This window comes from Vespula vulgaris, chromosome 8 (assembly GCF_905475345.1).
Source record: "Vespula vulgaris chromosome 8, iyVesVulg1.1, whole genome shotgun sequence".
Lineage (NCBI taxonomy): Eukaryota > Metazoa > Arthropoda > Insecta > Hymenoptera > Vespidae > Vespula > Vespula vulgaris.
In genome coordinates, this window is record NC_066593.1 from 1,664,404 (window position 1) to 1,685,787 (window position 21,384).

At 35.2% G+C, this 21,384-nt stretch overlaps 2 protein-coding genes across 7 annotated transcripts in view; one reads left to right on the forward strand and one right to left on the reverse strand.

Annotated features, from left to right (window-relative positions):
• LOC127065470 (CCR4-NOT transcription complex subunit 6-like) overlaps positions 1-21,384 on the reverse strand; it is a 519,140-nt gene that overhangs the window by 480,157 nt on the left and 17,599 nt on the right. The gene's annotated exons all lie outside the window — the stretch shown is intronic.
• Positions 1-21,384, forward strand: part of LOC127065466 (storkhead-box protein 2) — a 79,448-nt gene that overhangs the window by 40,764 nt on the left and 17,300 nt on the right. For all 4 annotated transcript variants that reach the window (XM_050997840.1, XM_050997841.1, XM_050997839.1 and 1 more), the window contains one exon: positions 6,236-6,431. In XM_050997840.1, coding sequence (XP_050853797.1) covers positions 6,236-6,431 — 196 coding nt within the window. The remainder of the gene's footprint in view (positions 1-6,235; positions 6,432-21,384) is intronic.

Sequence of the window (21,384 nt, forward strand, 5' to 3'; positions counted from 1 at the left end):
AATTTATCTTGATTAATAGATCACAAATCTACGATGAAGAAAATGGTTTTAAGAAAGCTCTACTTCATTTTCATCCCTCATCTCTCTTTTATCTGTCTCTCTCTCTCTTTCTCTATGCTCTCATCTTCTTTTATAATTTATGGAAATCGTCGGAAAATTAACGGAGATAAAATCTATGATCCCGTTTAAAAGACATTCAAGGACGAACGCGTGATGACTGCACCGGTGTTAAAAGTGTTTTATTCTTCTCGATAATTTATTAAAAAAAAAATTATGATAAAAAAGTATATAAAAAGAATTAAACGTTGAAGATGAAAAAAAAAGTTTAATAAATTCTATAAGTCAAATCAAATCAAATCAAATCGAATGAAATTGAATCCAATTGAAAGAGGAATAAAAAAGAATTGAATTAAATAGATTAAAAAAAAAAAAAAGAGAAGAAAATATATATGTATACGAGCGTACAGTAAAATCTCTTGCGTCGTATCGATATTACCATTTATTAGTAAATAAACGTTTAGAAACGAATTAATTTCTAATAAGCTCGTCGTTTCGAATTATCTTTTAGTCGATTTGGCTCGTTAAGCCTTGAGACTCGAGCCGTTTCAAACGATGCTGTAAAAGGACAAGCGAGTCGGCGTGAACGTTGCAAGCATATATTGCATAATAATTAGCGGATAGGCAAACGACTGTGTATAGATATATCTATATATATATATATATCTATATAAAAAAATAATATATATATATATATCCTGGCAATGAACTTGCTAGCAAGGAAATCGCAATATGAAACGTTACGTGCACTGAGAACAGCGTTGTCGATTAGCAACGCTATTTGCAAGCCTCTCGCCTTCTATCTATTTCTCTCTCTCTCTCTTTCTTACACACACAAACACATACACGTACACACACAAAGTCTTTCCTTCGCGCATGATCACCATTTCTGTATCATAAACAATAGGTGCCACAAGAAAATATTATCCACGTACGCTTCCCCATCGTACTTCGTTACGGATAACGCGTCTTCTTTATCTATCTTTCTCAGCGATTCCATTGGCCATTCTATGTTGAATACGATTAGTATGAATCGCTATTATTTTCACATTAAAATATGTTAAAAGTGTGTGTGTGTGTGTATATATATATATATATAGTATAACATTTTTTCTTTTTAAATTTCTACTCTCATAAATACAGTAGACCATACTGGTGAAATGTATAATAGTTTAAACCTCAAACACCCCATATATTTCATAGATCATACGCATTCGCGATTTCCATTGGACGTTTATTACAAAGGATACTTCTCATAGTCATGCAGATATTATACGTATGTAATAAAAAAAAAGGAAAAAAAAAAAGGGTCTCTTCGAATAAAATTCTTCGTGAAATAGAGATACTTTCCTACGATTAATCGAGTCAGCAGAGCAGAAAAAAATGAGGTTTTCGTCTTTATTCGACGATGTTAAGGAGGAAGTGAATGAGAGAGAAAGACAGAGACAGACAGACAGAGAGAGAGAGAGAGAGAGAGAGAGAGAGAGAGAGACAGAGAGAGAGAGAGAGAGAAGGAAGATTTGATCGAGAGGAGAAAAGATAGCGGAAGGTAGATCTCGTGAAATCGATCTGGTTCGCTGGACCGAATTGCCATCACACTTCGGGATTCTTGCAAACGAAGAAGAAACTTGATGTAATCAAAAGGTTTCACTCGTTCGAAATAATCGGGTTCGTTTGGAAGATCGATCGATCGATCGATCGAACGAACGATCAAACGATCGAACGATCGAACGAACGATGATAATAACCTTCCATATCCTGAGAATTTTTCAACCTCTACAAAATTCTGAACAAAAAAATTCTACTCGTTCGTAAAATTATTTTAAAAAAATTCATACCTCGTACGGATCGAAATGCTCGATCATCGAAATCGAATTAACGATAATTTCATTGATTAGATATACGAAAGATAGGAAAATTCGAGATCGACAAAAAAAAAGAAAAGAAAATTTGAAATAAAAAAAAAAAAAAAAAAAAACAGAGAAAGAAAAAGAGAATCTTAAAAAAAAACACTGCAAAAAAGAGAAAAATAAATAGAGAAAAAAAAAAACTCTTATAGAAAAAAACGTACTAACAATTCGTAGAAAAAAAAAAAAAAAACGAAGAAAAAAAGCAGAAACGTTCAGAACAAATTACGAGAAAAAAAAAAAAAAGAGGATTCTTTCGTGCGGATGAAATGTGCGAAAGATAAAGAATAAAAAAGAGATCGTTGTTACGAAGAAAATAAAAAATGAAAAAGAAGAAGAAGAAGAAGAAGTAGGAAATTTGTGATAACAAAAAGCTTGGTTAAGGTTCGTTATCTTAACGAAGAAGAAAGACGATACGTTTCACTCGACAAAATTTATTCGGCAAAATGGTTGTGCGCGAAGATGAAGAGGCGGGCTCGCGCTTCCGCACTGCGGAACCACACGGCTCCCTGCAAATTATGCCCATTATCGATCTGGACCAGACGGCCTGCGAACGACACAAGCGTACGTTTTGTGCCTGTGCAGTGAAGCAGGACAGATTTCCCCTCTTGAAAAGGGCGTTCATTGCATTTCGAATCGCTCATTCGTTCGTTCACTTGACATCAAGGACCTATATTTATAACTATATGTATATATGGGGATATACCATTATTAGGTAGACAATAATTTTCTGAATGAGTTATTGTCTCGATTGTTTTTTAAATCAAAAAGAAAAAAAGAAATATATATTTTCGAAGATAGAATAATAATTCGAAACAATGTTCATATTTTGTAGACGATCTATATTCGAGTTATATAATTTTATGAATGGTTTTTTAGTAACGATTTAAAATAAAAAAAAAAGAAAGGGGGGGGAGAGAAATGTAGACTACCACTATAAAAATGTATAATCTATAGAACTTATATTCATATTTATATATACGATGTATCGTAAACGATAACGTTTTACGAAAAAAAAGAAGTTAAATTGCGATTTTTCAAAGGGAAGAAAAAAAATTTTGAGACGCACGAAACTTCAAAAAAAAAGAATAATAAAAAAAAAACAATAATAAAAATAAAAAAAGAATATATATAGACTACGCAAAAATGCTTCATAAACTACATATGTATCAATATCAACGATCTTACGAATGAATTCTATTACCTGTGATTTTTTAAATAGAAAAAAAAAAAACTGTCGAATAAAAAAAAAACTTAGAGACGATAATTAAGGACGACGAATAGAGGATAAATACGTGAGTGAAACATGGGAAAAGAACTCGAGAAAATCTCTCGTCGAAAAAAAAAAAAATGAAAAAAGAAAAGCCGTAAAAAGAATAAACGTATTATTCATGAGTATCCGAAAGGTCGAAAGAAACTTTCGACTTCTCTTTGTGTATCTTTAATACCACAGATTTCGAGGAACGGCACGTGCGTGGATGTTCTTTCATTTTAAATTCGAATCCACCGAAGGAAACTTTACGGTCGGTGAACACTGACACAATCGAACACCCTCGCACACCTTTACGTTCTATCGACACACCTATATCCACCCCCATCCATTCAGATATCCACACAAACACGCACAAAGAGAAAGACGTAACACATAGAACCCATACGCATAGAACGACTACGAAACTCGAACTCGAGCTAAACTCGAGTTCTCTCACGTTTTCGTAGATGGTAGAAGGACGTTCGGAAGTCGTGACTGTCGAGTGAAAAATGTTCTGTCAGGTGCAGCCGCCAACGAGCATGGGGGAACGAAGAAAAATAAAGGAAGAAGAGAGAAGGAAAAGAAGAAGAAGGAAAAAAAAAGAAACAGAAAGAGAGAAAAAAAAAAGAGAGAAAAAGAGAGAGAGAAATAGAAAAGAAAGAAATGAAATAAGAGGCAAGGAAGGTGTAGGGTGGTTTGGTTGCTTGGGGTGCTTGGCTTTCCAATAAGGAAGGGTAGAGGGTTGATTTCTTGAATTTGGTCGATCGTGGAACGTCTTGCGGAAAGAGAAACGCAAACTGTTGAGTTAAAATAACGGTCCATTTCACGTTTTGAACTTGCTGTTGCTGCTGTTGCTGTTACTGGTACTACTGTTGGTGTATAGGAAACGTCTCTCTCTCTTTCTTTCTCTCTTTCTCTTTCTCTCTCTTTCTCTCTCTCTCTCTCTCTCTCTCTCTCTCTTTCTATGATCGTAGACAAGCCGATCGTACTCGGTATTTACATCCGCGTGCGCATGAATAATGAACGTTGTGCTTTAATCATCGTACGGAGCAAGAGAAAACACATCCTTGATAGGAGTAACGCGATAAACATAAAAGAAGAAGAAGAAGAAGAGGAAGAAGGATAAAAAGAAGAAGAAGGAAAAAGAGAAGAAGATCCTGCCGCCTTACACGTTGTTCTCGCTTCTTTTTCTTTTTCTTTTTCTTTTTTTTTTGTTTCTTTTTTCTCTTTCCACTTGTTTAATTTCCTCTCCTTTTTTGATTCTATTTGTATTTTTGTTATCTGTTCTCCTTTTTTCCCCCGAAAGAAACGAACGTTCGATGTTCTCCCACTCCATCGTATTATTTATGCATGTTCGTGTATTATTTGTGTGTTTATGTAGGTACGTATGTATTTTGTGTGTGTAGGTATGCGAACGAGAGTAAAAAAAAAAAAAAGAGAAAAAGAGAGAGAAGAAATAAAAAAACGAATTAAACAAGAAAAAAAATTTCGAGACATATCTTGTAAGATCTTATTTAATATCTCGGACACATCCCTCGAACAACATCCCCCGAACATTTATTAATCAATCGTTCCGATCGACCTTACGTAAAATTGCTTATGATATAAATTAACTTTAATATACGTAACATGGCCGCACGTGCATTTCTCTTTTATATTTATCGTCAATGTATAATAATGTACGTAGATATGTACGGATATTGAATATTCATATATCGTTTATAGAAACATATGTGAACATTTAAAAACATAACAACAAGTCGATCAAAGTTAGCAATATATATATATATATATATATATATATATATATATATATATATATATAATATGTTAATATCTTCTGGAGAATTAATCGATTCGTTTGTGTTCGTTCTAACGTTCTTAAAAAAAAAAAAAAGGACAATAAAAAATAAAAGCAGTCAAAGCGAAGTTATAAAAAAAAAAGATGAAAAAAAGAGAAGAAAGAAAACAACAAAAAAAGAAAGAAAAGAAAGTAAAAGATTCGTATTAGATTCTATCGTTGTATCCCAGCATGAGTGGAGTCTCCCACTGAGAACCAATATATATATATATATATATATATATATATATATATATATATATGTATGTATGTACGTACGTATATAATACGATACATATGTAGCACGACGTTAGCCTGTCGATGGGTACGGCGGCACTTTGAATGGTGTAAATCGACATAACTCGTAAAACCGATCGATTCGAACGTTTCTCCCACTAATTTCACGGTCATGCGTTAGAGGAGGAGAAGAAGGAAAGGAAAGGGGGTTGGAAGGGTGAGGGTTAGTGAACGAAGAAAGAGAAAGGAGGAGGAGAAGGGGGAGGAGTAGGCAAAGAGGAAAGTAGAGAAAAGCTAGAAAAAAAAAATCCTGTAAAAGCCATTCGTTCACAAGTATTGTCTACCTTATTCGAGAGATTCCCCATAGAAGTTTACTTATACACGTAGACACGTACACATAAAAAGAGAAATAGAGAAAGAGAGAACATGTACAGACATATATGCGTGGTGTGTGTATGTGTGTATCGTATTATATACGGTATATATAATACGAGTATGTAGCATTGTATATAGGTAGATATGCACAGTGAAAGCAGGGTTCGACGAAAGCAGGAGGAGGGTCGTAGGTAGTTTCTTTGGACGTTACGACGAGGGTGGGACGATACTAAACAGCCCCATAGACGGTAAACACTTAACGACTTGGCCATATTTCATGGGGATAAATCGTAAGATTCTATCTCACCGCACGGAAAGTGTCGTCTCTTTGCAATGAACAAGGAGGAAATTTCTTTATCCCCTTTTCTATGGTTTGCCATTAAATTCGTAAGGGGAATTATCCTGGAGAAATGATCTCGATGATCTTAGATGACTCTATTATATTCTCTTTCCCTCTATATATATGTGTGTATATATAATATATATTAATAATCATAATGTAATATAAATTAATAATGGATATATAAACTATATCTGATACAAAAAAAAAAATGTTTTGTTTTCCAGAGTTTCTTGGAAGCAAATTCAAAGTGTTGGTGGAACGCAGCACTCGTCGATGCAACGAGACAGCTCAGGTATAAAGGTCACGTGTCACCCGGTGTATTAATGGTCGGTGGACCACCTTGCGCCCTCGAAGTATTAAGGGCAGCCTGGGCTCGAAATGTACTCAGACCTCCGGCTGATCATGCCATCACTTGCCTTGGTAAGTCTTTTATTTTCTCTTTTATTATTCTACTTCAATCGTATATCATTTCATTAATACAATTATTTTATCACACGAAATGTTTCCTTCGATATCCCATTAAAATTCTTCCCGTTCGAAAGTTGATACTTTTTCTTCGTGAAATTCTTCGAGATATCGAGGATTTATGAAATAACGCCCGTACGTAATTTTTCTTAATACCGTGTTCCTTCCGTAAAAGCGAAAAGATCCTTTGGATCAGCAATAGCAGCAACAGCAGCAGCAGCAACAGCAGCAGCAGCAACAGCAGCAAAGTGCAGTCTTTAAATCCTCGCGTTTAGCATATCGTACAAGTTATCTTTACGCGAGCAAGATTTTCTCTCTCTCTCTCTCTTTCTCTCTATTTTATCGGCACTCCTTTGCTCGCGAACGGATAGACGAGCTTAAGCCTCAAAGGATGTTTTACGTTCGCCAGGAGCGCCTACGTATATCCTTATACAAGTGAAAGAACAGAAATAGCTTAGTCGTCGCTTATCAGGTAGCACAGTCGAAGCATCGCCGATTTCTATGCGTATCTCTCCATAGGTAGTATATACCTCTCTCTATATAAGTACATATATACCAAGTCTACCTTTTTAATACCCTTTTTTTTCTCTTCTTTCGTACTATCCTTTTCCCTCCGCCACTTCCTTCACGCCCTTTTTCTTCTTCTTCTTTTTCTTTGATTTTTTTCCCCTTATTTTTTCTCCTTTTCTTTTTTTCTGCAATTCTTTCTAGAACCTTTACTTACATATATTATATCTATAAAAGACGCCTACGCTCTGACTATATCACCGCATACCAAACTTATACTAATGCATACCTACGTAAGTAACTATGTAGGTATGTATGTATGTATGTATATAGGTATATCGAAAAGTATATATACGTATATATACAGTAGCATAGCAAAACTCGACAAAATCTCTTATTCTCTACTTTCAAATTCAACCACGAAATCTTTCCACCAATGCCAAGGAAGTGATTCTCGTTGGTCGGTTATCTACTTTACACGTACTTTATATTCCCTTATACAATAGCTCTCTCTATATCAAAATTATGTGCATTATTCTTCGGGGAATTTTATACGCTTTACTGCGTTGCTACACACACGTACGTTGTATTTACGTTTCCAAATATGTATATATGTATATATGTACGTATGTATGCATATATGTTCTTCGAAAGTCAAATTCGTAAAGATTCGTATATCTACTTTGCAGAAAAACAAATTATTAATATTTACTAATAATCAATTTATTAATAATTAAGATTTATTCGTATAAACTCGTAAAGAGTATGTCTACTTTGAAAAAAAAAAAAAACAATTATTAACAATTATTACAAATTAAAATCATTACGAATTATTAATATTCGATTCATTACAAGATGGCGATCTCATTACCAACGGCCATTTTTATTTCGATAGTTAGAAAGATAATTATCGAATGACTCAAATAGAAATAATTATTATCTCGTTTATTTTAATTTGTATTAATGGTTTACGCTATATTTCTATAACACGCGCAAACACACGTTGCTTATATGAACGCGCGACAACGAGGAGCAAGTTTCTCGCAGACGCATAATTGGTCTATCGTTCGACCAGCTTACATATATTCAACCTCTTCATTTCCCTCTTTCATTTCCTTCTCCTTCGAATCATCTCGAATCTAAGTACTTACTTATGTCGATCCAAAGATTATAAAAACGCACGATTATAAACGTTACGACGACAGTCGCTTCCGATCATTTTACTCCTTTCATTTTGTTTCTTCGTTTGGAAAGGGATAATTAGAAAAAGAAGAAAAAAAAAAACAAAATTAAAAAATTCATCATGGTATGCGTATAGAACCATGTTTACATATACGTAAAACGCTACACGCGAATATTTACACCTACACAGAAATATTTTGAACATTATTAAAAAGATTCGCGGTGAACGTATCGAAGATCGTTTCGATATCTCCCCGTAACACGAAAATATCGTCTAGAAAACACACACGAATACAGGTATACAAACATATACGTACGAATACACGCGAGAAAGAGATCGTACTCGAGGTTCAAAGACAGGTATAAAAGGCGGGGGTGAAGGAAGGACGATAGAGAGAGACGGAGAGGAGAGGAGAGGAGAGAAGAGAAGAGAAGAGAAGAGAAGAGAAGAGAAGAGGGGAGAGAGTCGATAAATTGAATCGGTCAAGTGGCAACATTTTCCCATGCATTTATGTATCTCCCCCCGTGGCGATGTATATTTTTCATAACATTCGAAACATTCGAATCCATGTCGTAGATATGGCAGTGAAATAAAACACGATTCTATTTGACGCGATACCAGATATCGGCTTACATAAGCATCAGAGCTACCACCATCGACTACTACTACTACTACTACTACTACTACTATTACTATTACTACTACTATTACTAACACTATTTACATCTCTCTTTTTGTCTAAGTATATGTGTATGTAACTGTCAGATATATTTACGATGATTTATCTTCATCTTATAGCAAGTACCAGCTTGACTTAGATACCGAAGACTTTCCTCTCTTTCTCTCTTTATCTTTCTCTCTTTTTCTTTCTTTCTTTCACTTTTGAAAGGATTTCAAGAGAAAGAGATCGTCCAAAGCTTCGAACGTCTTTCGCGTTAGAAACGATATGGTTCGAAAGAGAAACCCTTTTTCTCCATAACAACCCCCCTCCCTTTCTCTCTCTCTCTCTCTCTCTATCTCTCTTCTTATATTTTCCTATATCTCTCTTTTATTATCGTTCTCCAGGCCTGTTAAAGAAAGAGAAAGAAAATTCTTAACCAATGTGTGGGTACGTGTGTTCCAATAGAAATCCATAGGTCGACTTTTGCATCTCGTTCACATACGATAAATCAAAGGGGCCCCGCGTGTACTCGCGACGCAGTAGCTGCATTCCCGTACGATCGATTAAGTCGGTACTCTCGGTCGGTGATCTCGCGTGTGCGCGCGCTCGAGACGATCGCAACTACTGCATTTCCATGCATAATTCCCTTGCACTCTATTTATGTATATATAATATACGCATGTACCAATGTATATATGTATATATATGTTCGATAACATTTATATACCGGGTTTATAATGACGGATTCCATCACTCACTCAACAATTTCATTTGAAAATTTATCAACGTTATCGGAAAATTAAAATTGTTTTTTCTTTTTTATCTCTCTTTTTTTTCTTTTTTTGAAGTAAATATCATTCGTTCATTTTTGAATCTCTAACAGATAAATTAATGTATATATTGGTATTAATAGGATATAATCTATAATTATAATAATATATTATATCATTAATTATAATTGTAATGATATATTATAATTATATTATATTCTAAATTATAATACATTATAATTATTTATAGAAAAAACAAAATATATATATATATATATACGTAATGCTATACAATTATAAATAAATATAATATATTAAGATAAGAAATGTATTTATCATATTTTATCAATATTTTTCTCTTCGAAGTACGTACACCATGTGTCCTCGAGCATACGTATGTTACTACATACCAAGTGATTCTGTATATGGAACATGTGTTGAACTATTAGATGAGAAAGAAAGATATATATATATATACACACACACACACACATACATATACATATATATATCGAACAGCTGGAAAAGAGAAGGCCCACTCTCTCGTTATCAAAGGTGCGACAATGAGCAGCGACCAAGCTTGACTTCGAAAGTGGTTTATACTCTCCAACGATATATCTCAAGACAGCTCGCGGTCGCGAGGGTTTCTTGGCATGCTCTGTTCTCTAACTATATAAAAGAGAGATAGACACAAAGACAAAGAAAAAGAAAGAGAAACGGAGAAAGAAAGAGAAAGAGAGAAAGAGACAGAATATCGACGCGTTCCAACGATATCGTACTTCGATCGTTCCTTATTCCCAAGGACGCCGAGTTAGGGGTTGGTTCGAAAGAGCATGGTTTAAATGGAAATTCCATTGGCCGACGCACCGACGAGTTAATAATTCATTCAGATAAGGAACCCGTTCGAAATAGAGACAACTCATCCGTAAGCGCGAAAAAGCGTCCACGCTTGAACTGACGCGAGTATTCTGCAACAACCGTAACGCCATTATCTATCACGACACTCGTACTCTCGATTGTAAATCTTTTGTAAATCTTCTTTTTTTCTTCCTCTCTTTTTTCTTTTTCTTCGAAATAAATAAATAAATAAATAAATAAATAAATAAATAAATAAATAAAATAAAAATAAAATAAAATTGAGATGATACAAGTCGACGAGTAAAATTGAAATTTCAATTTCAATCGAATCGTTCTAATGATTTCGAATCAATCGGTTTTTGTTACTTTGATGCTTTATCTAAAATACGTTTTGAAGATTTTACGATTTATGATAATCCTGTCTCTTTTATATATTGTATATATACAAGATATATATATACATATAAAAAATTATGAAAAGTATTAAATATTTGTATACGACAAAGTTTAACTTCGACAATATTATAACGAAATGAAAAATATATTTCCCGATAAGAGTAAAGTCTAATCTAAAAAGTATGTTAATAAATTCTCTTAGATCTTCCATTTAAAATGGAATAAAAAAAAAAATTATAATTATAAACAAACATTATCACGACCTTTCATTTCACCAAACAACGTATACTTTTATCTTGGGATTGATCAAATAAACATCAACAATTATAATATTCTTCGTATAACATTTTATACGAAGAAAAAAATTATTATACTATTTAAAAATAATTTAAAAAAATATATATACATACACACACACACATATATATATAGACCCTAGAATTATCTAGAATTAACAATTTTTATCCATGGAAAGTATACCAAGTATAAAAAAAATTAGGTGGTTGAGTTGGAAAACACGTGATCGCATATCTCGGTATCGATTGGCACATCCAATGGCAAAATTCCAAGAGTTATACACAGTTTTATTCCCAAACGTAGGACTCTAACCTTTATCAACCCTTACTCCAGCACCCTTTAACGTTCTTCTCTCATGGTGCGCTAAGTATTACGGCACGTCGATTACGGTAATCGAGAGTTTCGCGGCGATAATCGACGTCGAAAGAGCCGCCTTGCCAGAAGGTAAAATTAAGAGTAGAAGACGTTCGTTCATAGACGTTCATAGTATATATCGATGCACGAAGGGGTGGAATCGAAGAGGAGTTTTGTTCCGTAAACCCTTAGGCCATCCTTTTTATCCAAGAGGTAATCATAAGGTCAACCTCTCACGCTATACTGTGAGCCTTACCGTCTCTCACGATTTTGCTATTCTCTTAGAGATCTGGGAATAAATGCACGATGTTTATACGTACGTACGTATGTCTGTGATACGTGTCTGTCTTTGTGCGTTTAATATCAGAAAAAAGTTTCATTCGCAAAATTATTCACGAGATAAAATATTCAACGAGACGACGCGTTAATCGATTAATCGTTTCTTTTTTCTTTTATGACCTATCTTAATGATAATTATAAAAAAAGAAAAAAATAATAATTAAACAGTAATCAGTTATGAGTAATAATTAAATAGTTATAACGAGCTTAATTAATCCAAATTATCTAGATTAGAAATGATACGATAAAACTATTGAATTATTTAAAACGAGTCCAATAAAATATCGAGAAAACAATCCAACTGACTCGGTTGATTTCATTGAGAAATCGCATATAAAATTTCACGGATCGCTTGACGCGCAAATATTTTCAAAGGGTGAACTAACGAGCTATCGTAAAACAAGGATCACGCTCGAAGTGGTGTATCATTACGCGGCTTACGCGCCGCACTAATACGGAAATTGTCGGCTCGCGCACGATCATGACGTGTAATTTTAGGCTGAGCCTTCGCGTTTAGCTACGAATAGCTATACCTACCCTAACTAAGATAAGATAATCTCGTGAACGCTAACAACAATTCTGAACAAAAAATAAATAAATAAATAAATAAATAAACATCTACACACCCATACGAACGAATTTGATGAATTAACGATAAATAATAAATCTTTGTTGAGAGAAAGAGAAAAAATTCCATAATCAAGAGATTTAATTATAGCAAAAAAAAAAAAGAAAAAAAAGAGGGGGTTGGAGGAGGGTGGGCGTTGTCCAAGTTCGATGAAACGTCGTCATTTGGCTCGAGAGGCGAATTCGACCTTTCACCTCGATAAATCCATGGCACACGAGTCCGTAGATCACTCGTAGACAATCGACCTACATTAAATCGATTCTACTCTCGCGTTTATCTCTCTCTCTCTCTCTCTCTCTTTCTCTCTTTTTATCTATCTCTCCTTCTATTTCCGTCTATCTCTTTCCTACATAAAGGACGGATCTCTCGTGGGACAGCCATGTAAATTGGCATTGCTATAACCGTGGCGGCGCTTGCCCATGAGAGATCCAAGACTCGTGTGTACACAGGCTTGTAGAAGGGATCCCACGGTCCCCTCTTCCGATCCTTCAACGAGGCACCACTTGCACGCGCTCACGAGAATCGTAAGACTCGTCGAGTCACAAGCAACAACTCTCTCTCTCTTTCTCTTTCTCTCTCTTTCTTTCTTATTTACTATATACCAAGCAGACGTCCATCGATGTGTGCCACGGCGTCTTTTCGAGTGGCAGCTTCCCGTCGAGCGCATCAACTGGATTCTCGCCATCTCTTTGACTGATCGACTGACGACAAAGACGACGAAGACGAAGACGAAGACGAAGACGAAGAGGAAGATATGAGTCTTAAAACGAAGGCGTGGATCGAAAAAGAAGCTATAGTGTGACCCCTTTTACCGTCGGATGCTTCTGGGTCACGTCCCCTCGATCTCGATTCAACTTTCCTATTAGGCATTATTTTGCGAGCATCGTCGCATCTACCTTCGAGTACATGCGAGTATCTATCTATCTATCTATCTATCTATCTATCTATCTATCTATCTATCTATCTATTTAGTTATCTATACGTATAGGAGAGTTGGACGTCGGCCGTACCTAAGTATCTCTTTTTATGTGTGTCACGTCCGATATACCTAGCAACCTCTTCTCTCATGCGACACGATGCTTCTTCCTTCCTTCATTCCAATCGATCTTTATCGATCCCCATCGATCCTTATCACGCCCGTTCTATTCTTGCCATCTGACGTCTCTCCTCGAGCTTCCTTATTTTAACGAGCATTAACAAACTTATTATACTTATTTTACTTACTCTACTTATACTTATGTATACATATATATATATATACACATGGTATTAGAAGAAATAGATCGATTATATCATTGACGAATAAAATCTACGTTCAACGAAAACATATTCTTTCTGCAAAATATTATACGTATACAACGTAATACTAAACATATATACACCCATAGAATACGTAATCGAGCATTACATTATTACAAGACGATCGACCACGGTTTATACGAAAAATATCTCGAATCGGTTTGCCAAGTGTAAATCGAGCGAAGCCGGCTAGTTAATAAGAGATCGTATTGCGGTGTAATTAAACGATTATTTAAGACCGGTAGCTAGAGCACCTTTCGACGGGATACCATAGCTATCTTAACGCTTTAAATCAACATCGCATCGTTCTAAGTATCTACTCTCTCTCTTTCTCTCCCTCTCTCTCTCTCTCTCTATCTCTCTCGGCATGGAGGCTGCGCCATTGAGTAACGGATAATTGCAGGCATTGCTAATAAATTAATCCTATGCCTCCCTCGGGCACGCCCACAGGAGACGCGTGGTATCGCCTAATCGTACTACCAAAGACCGACTGACTATCTTATCCCACGAGTCTCAAGGTGTCCCGTTTTTAACGACCTCGATTGGATCCTATTCCGTCATCGCGGAAAAACGTAAACGCTTGAGTTAGCCAAGGTCGTTTACTCTAAGCCATCAGTTTTTCTTACCTTAATATACGATCGAATATACGTCGTTTAATCACAGTTGTATAACACATATATCGAAATTTCATAACGTTCCAATATGTTTGTAAATATGATATGTCTATATATCCAAATGAGTCATCAGTACACCTATCGTATGTTATTGTATATCTTCGCATTACTTCGCATACATAAATAACGTATCACAAGTATAATATTATATGTTTGTATAGAAATAATATAATATAATATTTTTCTATAGAAATGTAATTGCGCTTCGCAATATTTTAAATCGCACGCTTTTAAATATATATATATATATATATATATATATATATATATATATATATATATAATCAGAATCGGTATTTCGTTCGATAAACCATCCGATGCAGTCGAGAATGTTTGGCCTAATTTATAAGCGATTAATGAGATGCGTACCAAGGCGACATAACGTTCGTTCCACTCTCGAAATCCAGATTCTGGAGGAATCTGGAGAATTCGGTCGATCGGTTAGTCGATCGATCGATCGATCGATCGTTCATTCGTTTATTCGTTCGTTCGTTCGATCGATCGTAAGTAAGTAAGTAAGTAAGCAAGTAAGTAAGCGAGTATACATGGACGAGCCAATGAAACGAGCGGAAAATTACAGAGTTCTCATGGATCTCAGTATCCAACTTTCATGGTGGAACGTGAAAAAGGAGGAGCTCGAAGTTCTGTTCCTGCGAAAGGGAAAGGCGTCCGGGCGAATCCGCAACGTTCTATAAAGACTTTTTATTTCTTGGAATTAAACTCGTACTGGATATAAACGAAATAAAAATCGAGATAAAGAAAAAAAAAAAAAAGAAAAAGAAAAACGAGAAAAAAATTGTCAATGATTACGACGAAGTGAAAGTGTGATTCTTGTTCGAGTGTAACGATGATCGCCACCTTCGTTTAAGTACAGTAGTCAATAGCGATACGTTAATTGATATTTGATAAAAAAAAAAATCGCTTATTTTCCTTCTTTTTTTTTTATCGAGATCATCGTAAAAATTGATCATTCGAGAGTATGAATCGAAAAAAAATTTATATCGACGGTAATTCTACGAACGATAAAATACATATGTGTGTGTGAGTGTGTGTGTGTTTCTTTTTTTGATATACTTACAACGATATACTTACAATATACAAACGCCGATATAGCACACAGACACACAAGATATCCATTTTGGAAATTGAATCGAAGTCTTAATCTCACTATTTTTCTATCTCTTATCTCACCTCTTTTTCTTTCTTCCGTCCTTATTACTTCTTCGCGAGGAATGAATAAGTAAATATACTTTTCTATTGCTCTAGTAATAGTACTTTAAGATACTTTCTTCTAACGATACTCGAGATAGCGCAAATGCGTTTGGCATGAGTCCAGGTCGAAGGAAGGAGGAAGACTGAAATAATCCTATATTCCATAGAATTTTAATTCGTACTTCGACGTTAATGTATATATTTACTATCCCTCTGTCCTTTTCTCTCTCTCTCTCTCTCTCTCTCTCTCTCTATTTATATTATTACTTATTGATCTGTTTTGACTTTGTCACGAGTACATTGAACGACCTCGACGATCGAAAACAAACAACAATAAAAGAAATCAAGACTCGACACATGAACGAACCTGAAGGTACAAGTATTGATTATTTTCTAGTTATTAATAAGACCGAGACAGACAGAGAAACACAGAGAAACAAAGAAAGAAAGAAAGAAAGAAAGAAAGTAAGAGAGAGAGAGAAAGAAAGAAAAAAGAAAAAAAAATATGTTGAACGACTTCGCAGTTTATGTGTCCTCAGTCGAACAAGAACTCTGGAGCTCGGAACACTTGGAGACCGCAAATAACGTTACTTTGCATTACTTGTGGTCGCTCGTTTGCCCAGTTACGTCCTTGAGCGTCTGGAGACCCTCCAGAAGCGCGTTGTTCTCGACTGATGCCGCCGCCTTCGGCACAGCGAACGACTCCGTCGAGGAGTGGATTTCGATGTCGTACACCTCATGCCGAGGAACGATCGTTACTTTGACTTTTTTTCTTTTTTGAGTGAGGGGTTTCTTCCCTTTCTCTATTTTTATTTAAAAAAAAAAAGAAAGAAAGAAAGAAAAGAAAAGTGAAATGCTTTGACTAACCTGACGAGTGTAAAAGAAATATGTATACGTACAAATATATTCGAAGGTCAAGAACGGTCAAACCCTGATCGCTCGAGGGTGAACACGCTACGGAGTTATAATAATTACACTTGGAGACGACACTGATAAATCGGTGAATCAAACAAAGCTGACAACAATAGAAATCATTGTAAATGGCTCGATCGAAAGTGTCCCGTTGAATAGTTCTCCTTGATTGATGTCAAGCTTACGTTTTAATTCCTCCAACTGTATTTAACCAAGACCATGCAAAGTCGCGGATGGAAAGTCGTCTGGGATACATATGTTATTGCATTAATGGTCGTCTCGTCAATGTCCGGACACTGTGGTCAGTTCCTGTGGTAGCAACGACAGAAGCTCGCGTCGCCTTTCACTGGCTAGGACGTAAAACGATGCCAGAGAACCGAAGTGGATCAAAACACAGGTGCGCCCACCTTTTATCGTATTCGTTTCGAATGAAATTATCGCGCAAAGAATCTTTTGTTCCGACCTTTTCTTCAAAATAGAATCGGAGATCATCGTATCGATGATAGGGATTCAACGACACGCATAAATATTTTTTTTACGACAATTCTCAAGGATATCTTGTTTTCATTAATTTTGTTACGACATCTATTTACGTAGGTAGATAATCATATCGCTATTGTTGATCGTTTCAGAAGAATCTCAAATCTCAATCTTCCATTGAAGGAAAACGCGTGGGTTACATTTTTGTCTATTTCGAGACTTTCTCATCTTTTCGAAGAATTAAGAAAATAAAAGATAAAATGATAAAAGAAAAATCAGAACCAAAGGCAGGAAGAGGGAACTGAAAAATCGTTCAAAAATTTTACAGCTATAAATACGTATATATATATATATATAGGATAAAGTATATAATCTATAATCATAAATGCGTGTTAGTTATCGAAACGAAACGATGTTAACAAATAATAGTTTTTTACCGTTTATCGAAACACGACAACGATCGTCTATAATATATACGTTTATGTACTATAGAACTATGAACGAACGTAATTATACCGGGTGTAAGTATCGCCTAGGCTATTTGTAGACGAGGAAAGGCGTGGCATAGTCCTCAAGAGTACTATAAAACGAACCGTTTGATTTTTAGCACACTGGTAAAATCCATTAATGCCATATGTAGGCTAATGTCAAGAAAGCATGACAGATCGTAAATATAAGCGACGACGTGATTGATGACACATCGCCCACTATACTTTTAACGTCAAACCGACTCCGAACAATTTGACATGAATTGTTTTCTTTTTTCTTTTTTCTTAATTTCTTTTTTTTCAATTCTTCTTCTTCTTTTTTTTCCTTTCTTTTATTTTTCCTTTTTTTTTTTTTACACTCGTTAAAACACGATCGAGTTGATTTACGCGCGTTGAAAATTCCCGTTTTCTTTTTTTTTTGTGTTTTTTTTTTGTTTTTTTTTTGAAATCGTAAATATATATTTATTTATTCCGTAATAAAAAAATTATAAAAAATAATATCCAATGATTTTAAGAGAATACAAAGAACGGAAATACCGTGCGTGAATCTACGTATATAAAATATATTTTTCCAATCGAAGATTAGATAGATCAGATCAATCTCTGTCGATAAAGGCTAACGCCAATTATGTTACACGAATCGTTCAAATTTACGCTCGATTAATTTCCTTCGTCGAACGAATTATCACGACATTTCATCTTTGCTCCGTTGATCTCGAATCACTCGTATATAACGAGTCTCGAACTATCCGAGGATATTCGCAAGATGTTCGTACAAACGCTTCCGTATTACGACTAACGATCGAACCTGGTTTAAGAATTTATCGTCCTTAGTTGGTTGTAAGTAAGAAGAAGAAGAAAAAAAAAAAAAGAAACAGAAAAAAAAATACTTAACAGAAATTTTTAGTAGCTCAATTATAAATTCATGATGTAATCGAAGATTCGCAAAATGTAAAGTGGAGTTGCAGAGAGTGTTGTTAAAATGTTATCTATATATATATATATTTTTTTTGTTTAATTTCTTTTCCCCTAGCAATTCCTAGCAAGGACACCCGATCAGTTCGGTTAACGTCTAGAGAAATTACGACACACCCTGTGTGCCACACGTTCAGTGAGAATGTTGAATCGGCTATTAATATCGCCCACAAATCTGTCCTTTCTTTTTACATTGGCTTCCCCGTGATACCGAGTGAGGATTAAATTGACCATAAATTTAGCAACTATCCGCGCTCGGACACGTTTCGTAGACTATACAGGAAATCTCGATACAATTACAAATCAGAAATTCCACGTGTCTCGCCTACGGGATTGAACGCGTATCTCTTATTGCGTTGGTGTATACACACATATATCTTTTAAAGTTACGTAACGATGTCCTCTGGTCTTTCGTACTATGATTTAGGAAAGTCATTTTCAAATTTATCGATCTTACCTATTTGAAAACGTTCTACCTTTTTTTTTTTTGTTTCGTCTTTTTCTTTTCTTTTTCTCTGTCTCCTTGAAAACATTAGCCAAACGTTCGGGCACGAGAAAAGAAGAAAAAAAGAAAAAGAAAAAGAACAAAGATTTATAAACATGAAATCGTTAGATAATAATTCAAACATCATCCGTGTGCAAGATACCTAAAATAATTATTCGTTCGAAAGGTTGCAAAATTTCTTGCCTAATATACGACAATAGACACGATCGTTATAATCCAAGCGAGATAGTAAAACTTATTGTTAGTTAAGATCGATCCTCGAGATAGATCCTAGACGATATCATCTAAGTGCAATACTTCTATCGGTCATTGCTACATCACGGAAAAAGCTCGTTAATTATCACTAAAAGTGAACGGTTCGTTCTATGGCGTAGCCTGATCCGAGTAGACGCGGAATTTATTGACGTTTATCTTTTCTTACAAAGGAACGATACCTTTTGCCGCAGACACGGTGGTTGCGCCATTATCGAAAGCAATCGATCGTGATTCGTTGTCCGCGGTTCTGAAGTAACAAAGAGTCAAGACCTGTTAACTCCCAAAGTTAATCTTTGCACATGCCAAAGTAATCTATGTCGGATCGAGACTTGTTTAAATAAATAATTTAATTACGATTTTAACGAATCGTTTTAACGAGTTGTAAAACATCGTTAAATCGTAGATATACGAATCGTAAGACTTCGATATTCTACTTCGATAATTTGCTTTCGATCGCACACGCGTGTGAAAGACGAGACGTTTCAAGTTCGGTTTAAAAAAAGAAACAAAAAAAAAGAGAGAGAAAGAGAAAGAGAAAAATAAGGGGGAAAAAAAGGAAGACTTACGATCGACGTTGGAAGACAGTAAAAGAATTTTTTAAAAGAGTTTCTACGACGAGAAAATAAAAGGAAAGACTTTCAGACAGGAAACGCAAAGTAGTTTCTTCTCCCTCTTTCGATATTCTGGTTTTTTTTAAAAAAGAGTAGGAGGATAGGAGATAACGACAGGTTTGGATCCGACCCGTCGGGAATAAGAAAGACTGCATAAACAACGCATAGACATAAGCTACATATGGACCAGCTGGAACCACGTTGGGTTTTTACTATTTTTAAATTTCTACTCTCCCTCTCTCAGTTCGAAAGGATAACTTCTTGTAAAATCCAAACATATATATTTCTTCTAAGAACCATCCCATACGTTCGTCTAACGCGATACACTCAAAACAATCAATCCAATACTTATACTATCTCGATATAATGAAAAAGAGAAAACAAAGTTACGTGACGCTTCTTTCAAATTTGTTTGGAATATCGAAAGAAAGAAAAATCAAAACAAATTAGAAGATCTCTTACGTGACGATCGTTACGTATATATATTTATATATATATATATATATATATATATATATATATATATACACAAAGAGAATCGTCCTCTCTTCACAGTCGAGAGGAGTCAACCGTGTTGGTGCGACCCGGATCCAATCGCAGAATTCTCCAAGAGGATCACGAATCCCATCAGTCGTCGTGACTGTCGGCACTCAAAAGGTTACTTACTTATCTACCTACCTTATACGTGAAACGTCTCGAAATCTTATTTGCGTCCGACGTACTATGCGAAATTTTTTGCATTTCTTTCTTTTCTTTTTTTTTTTTTATCTTTTCATTTTCTCCATTTTTCTTCGTGTACGGATACGCAAGATGCAAAAGTAGAAATAAAAAATGAAAAAAGTAAAAAAGAAGAGAGAGAAATAATATAAAAAAAATAAATAAATAAATAAATAAAAACATGGAAGAGATCCAATCGAGCAAAAGGTATAAAGACTTTTCTAACAGTGAAAATCTCTATTTCGGATCGGACTTTAGATCGTTGTTACGGCCTTGTCGAGATAACCCCTTGAAGGATCTAAAGAATCACATTTTAAACATTATCTCATAATAGTATCTTTTACGATCGTAATCTTGCCCGATGAAAGTCAGGCGTTCGATCTAACTCCGTCGTAAATTCAATCGGTTCGACGATAACACTGATACTCTTGTACAGTACTGTGTTCCTACGGTTCTAAAGCATTGGCAAACATAGAGGATATAAGCGTTACAAAAGGATCTACGGGCGTCTATCAGATATAGATAGATCTGTCACGGAAGTGGCTTTCGGGTTATAGAGAGGCAAACAACAACGAGAAACTGATCGAGACGCGACTACACGTCGTACTGTTGCTGTTGACGCCGCTGCCGTCGTTGTCGTCGTCGTTGCTGTTGCTGTTGCTGTTGCTGTTACTCCTGCTGTTATTCGCATGGCATGCTCACCTAAGCTTAATTGACTTGTATACTTATGTAATTTATTTGCATATCGAATTAATGGACGTTGAATTAATGTACTTACATAATGGAC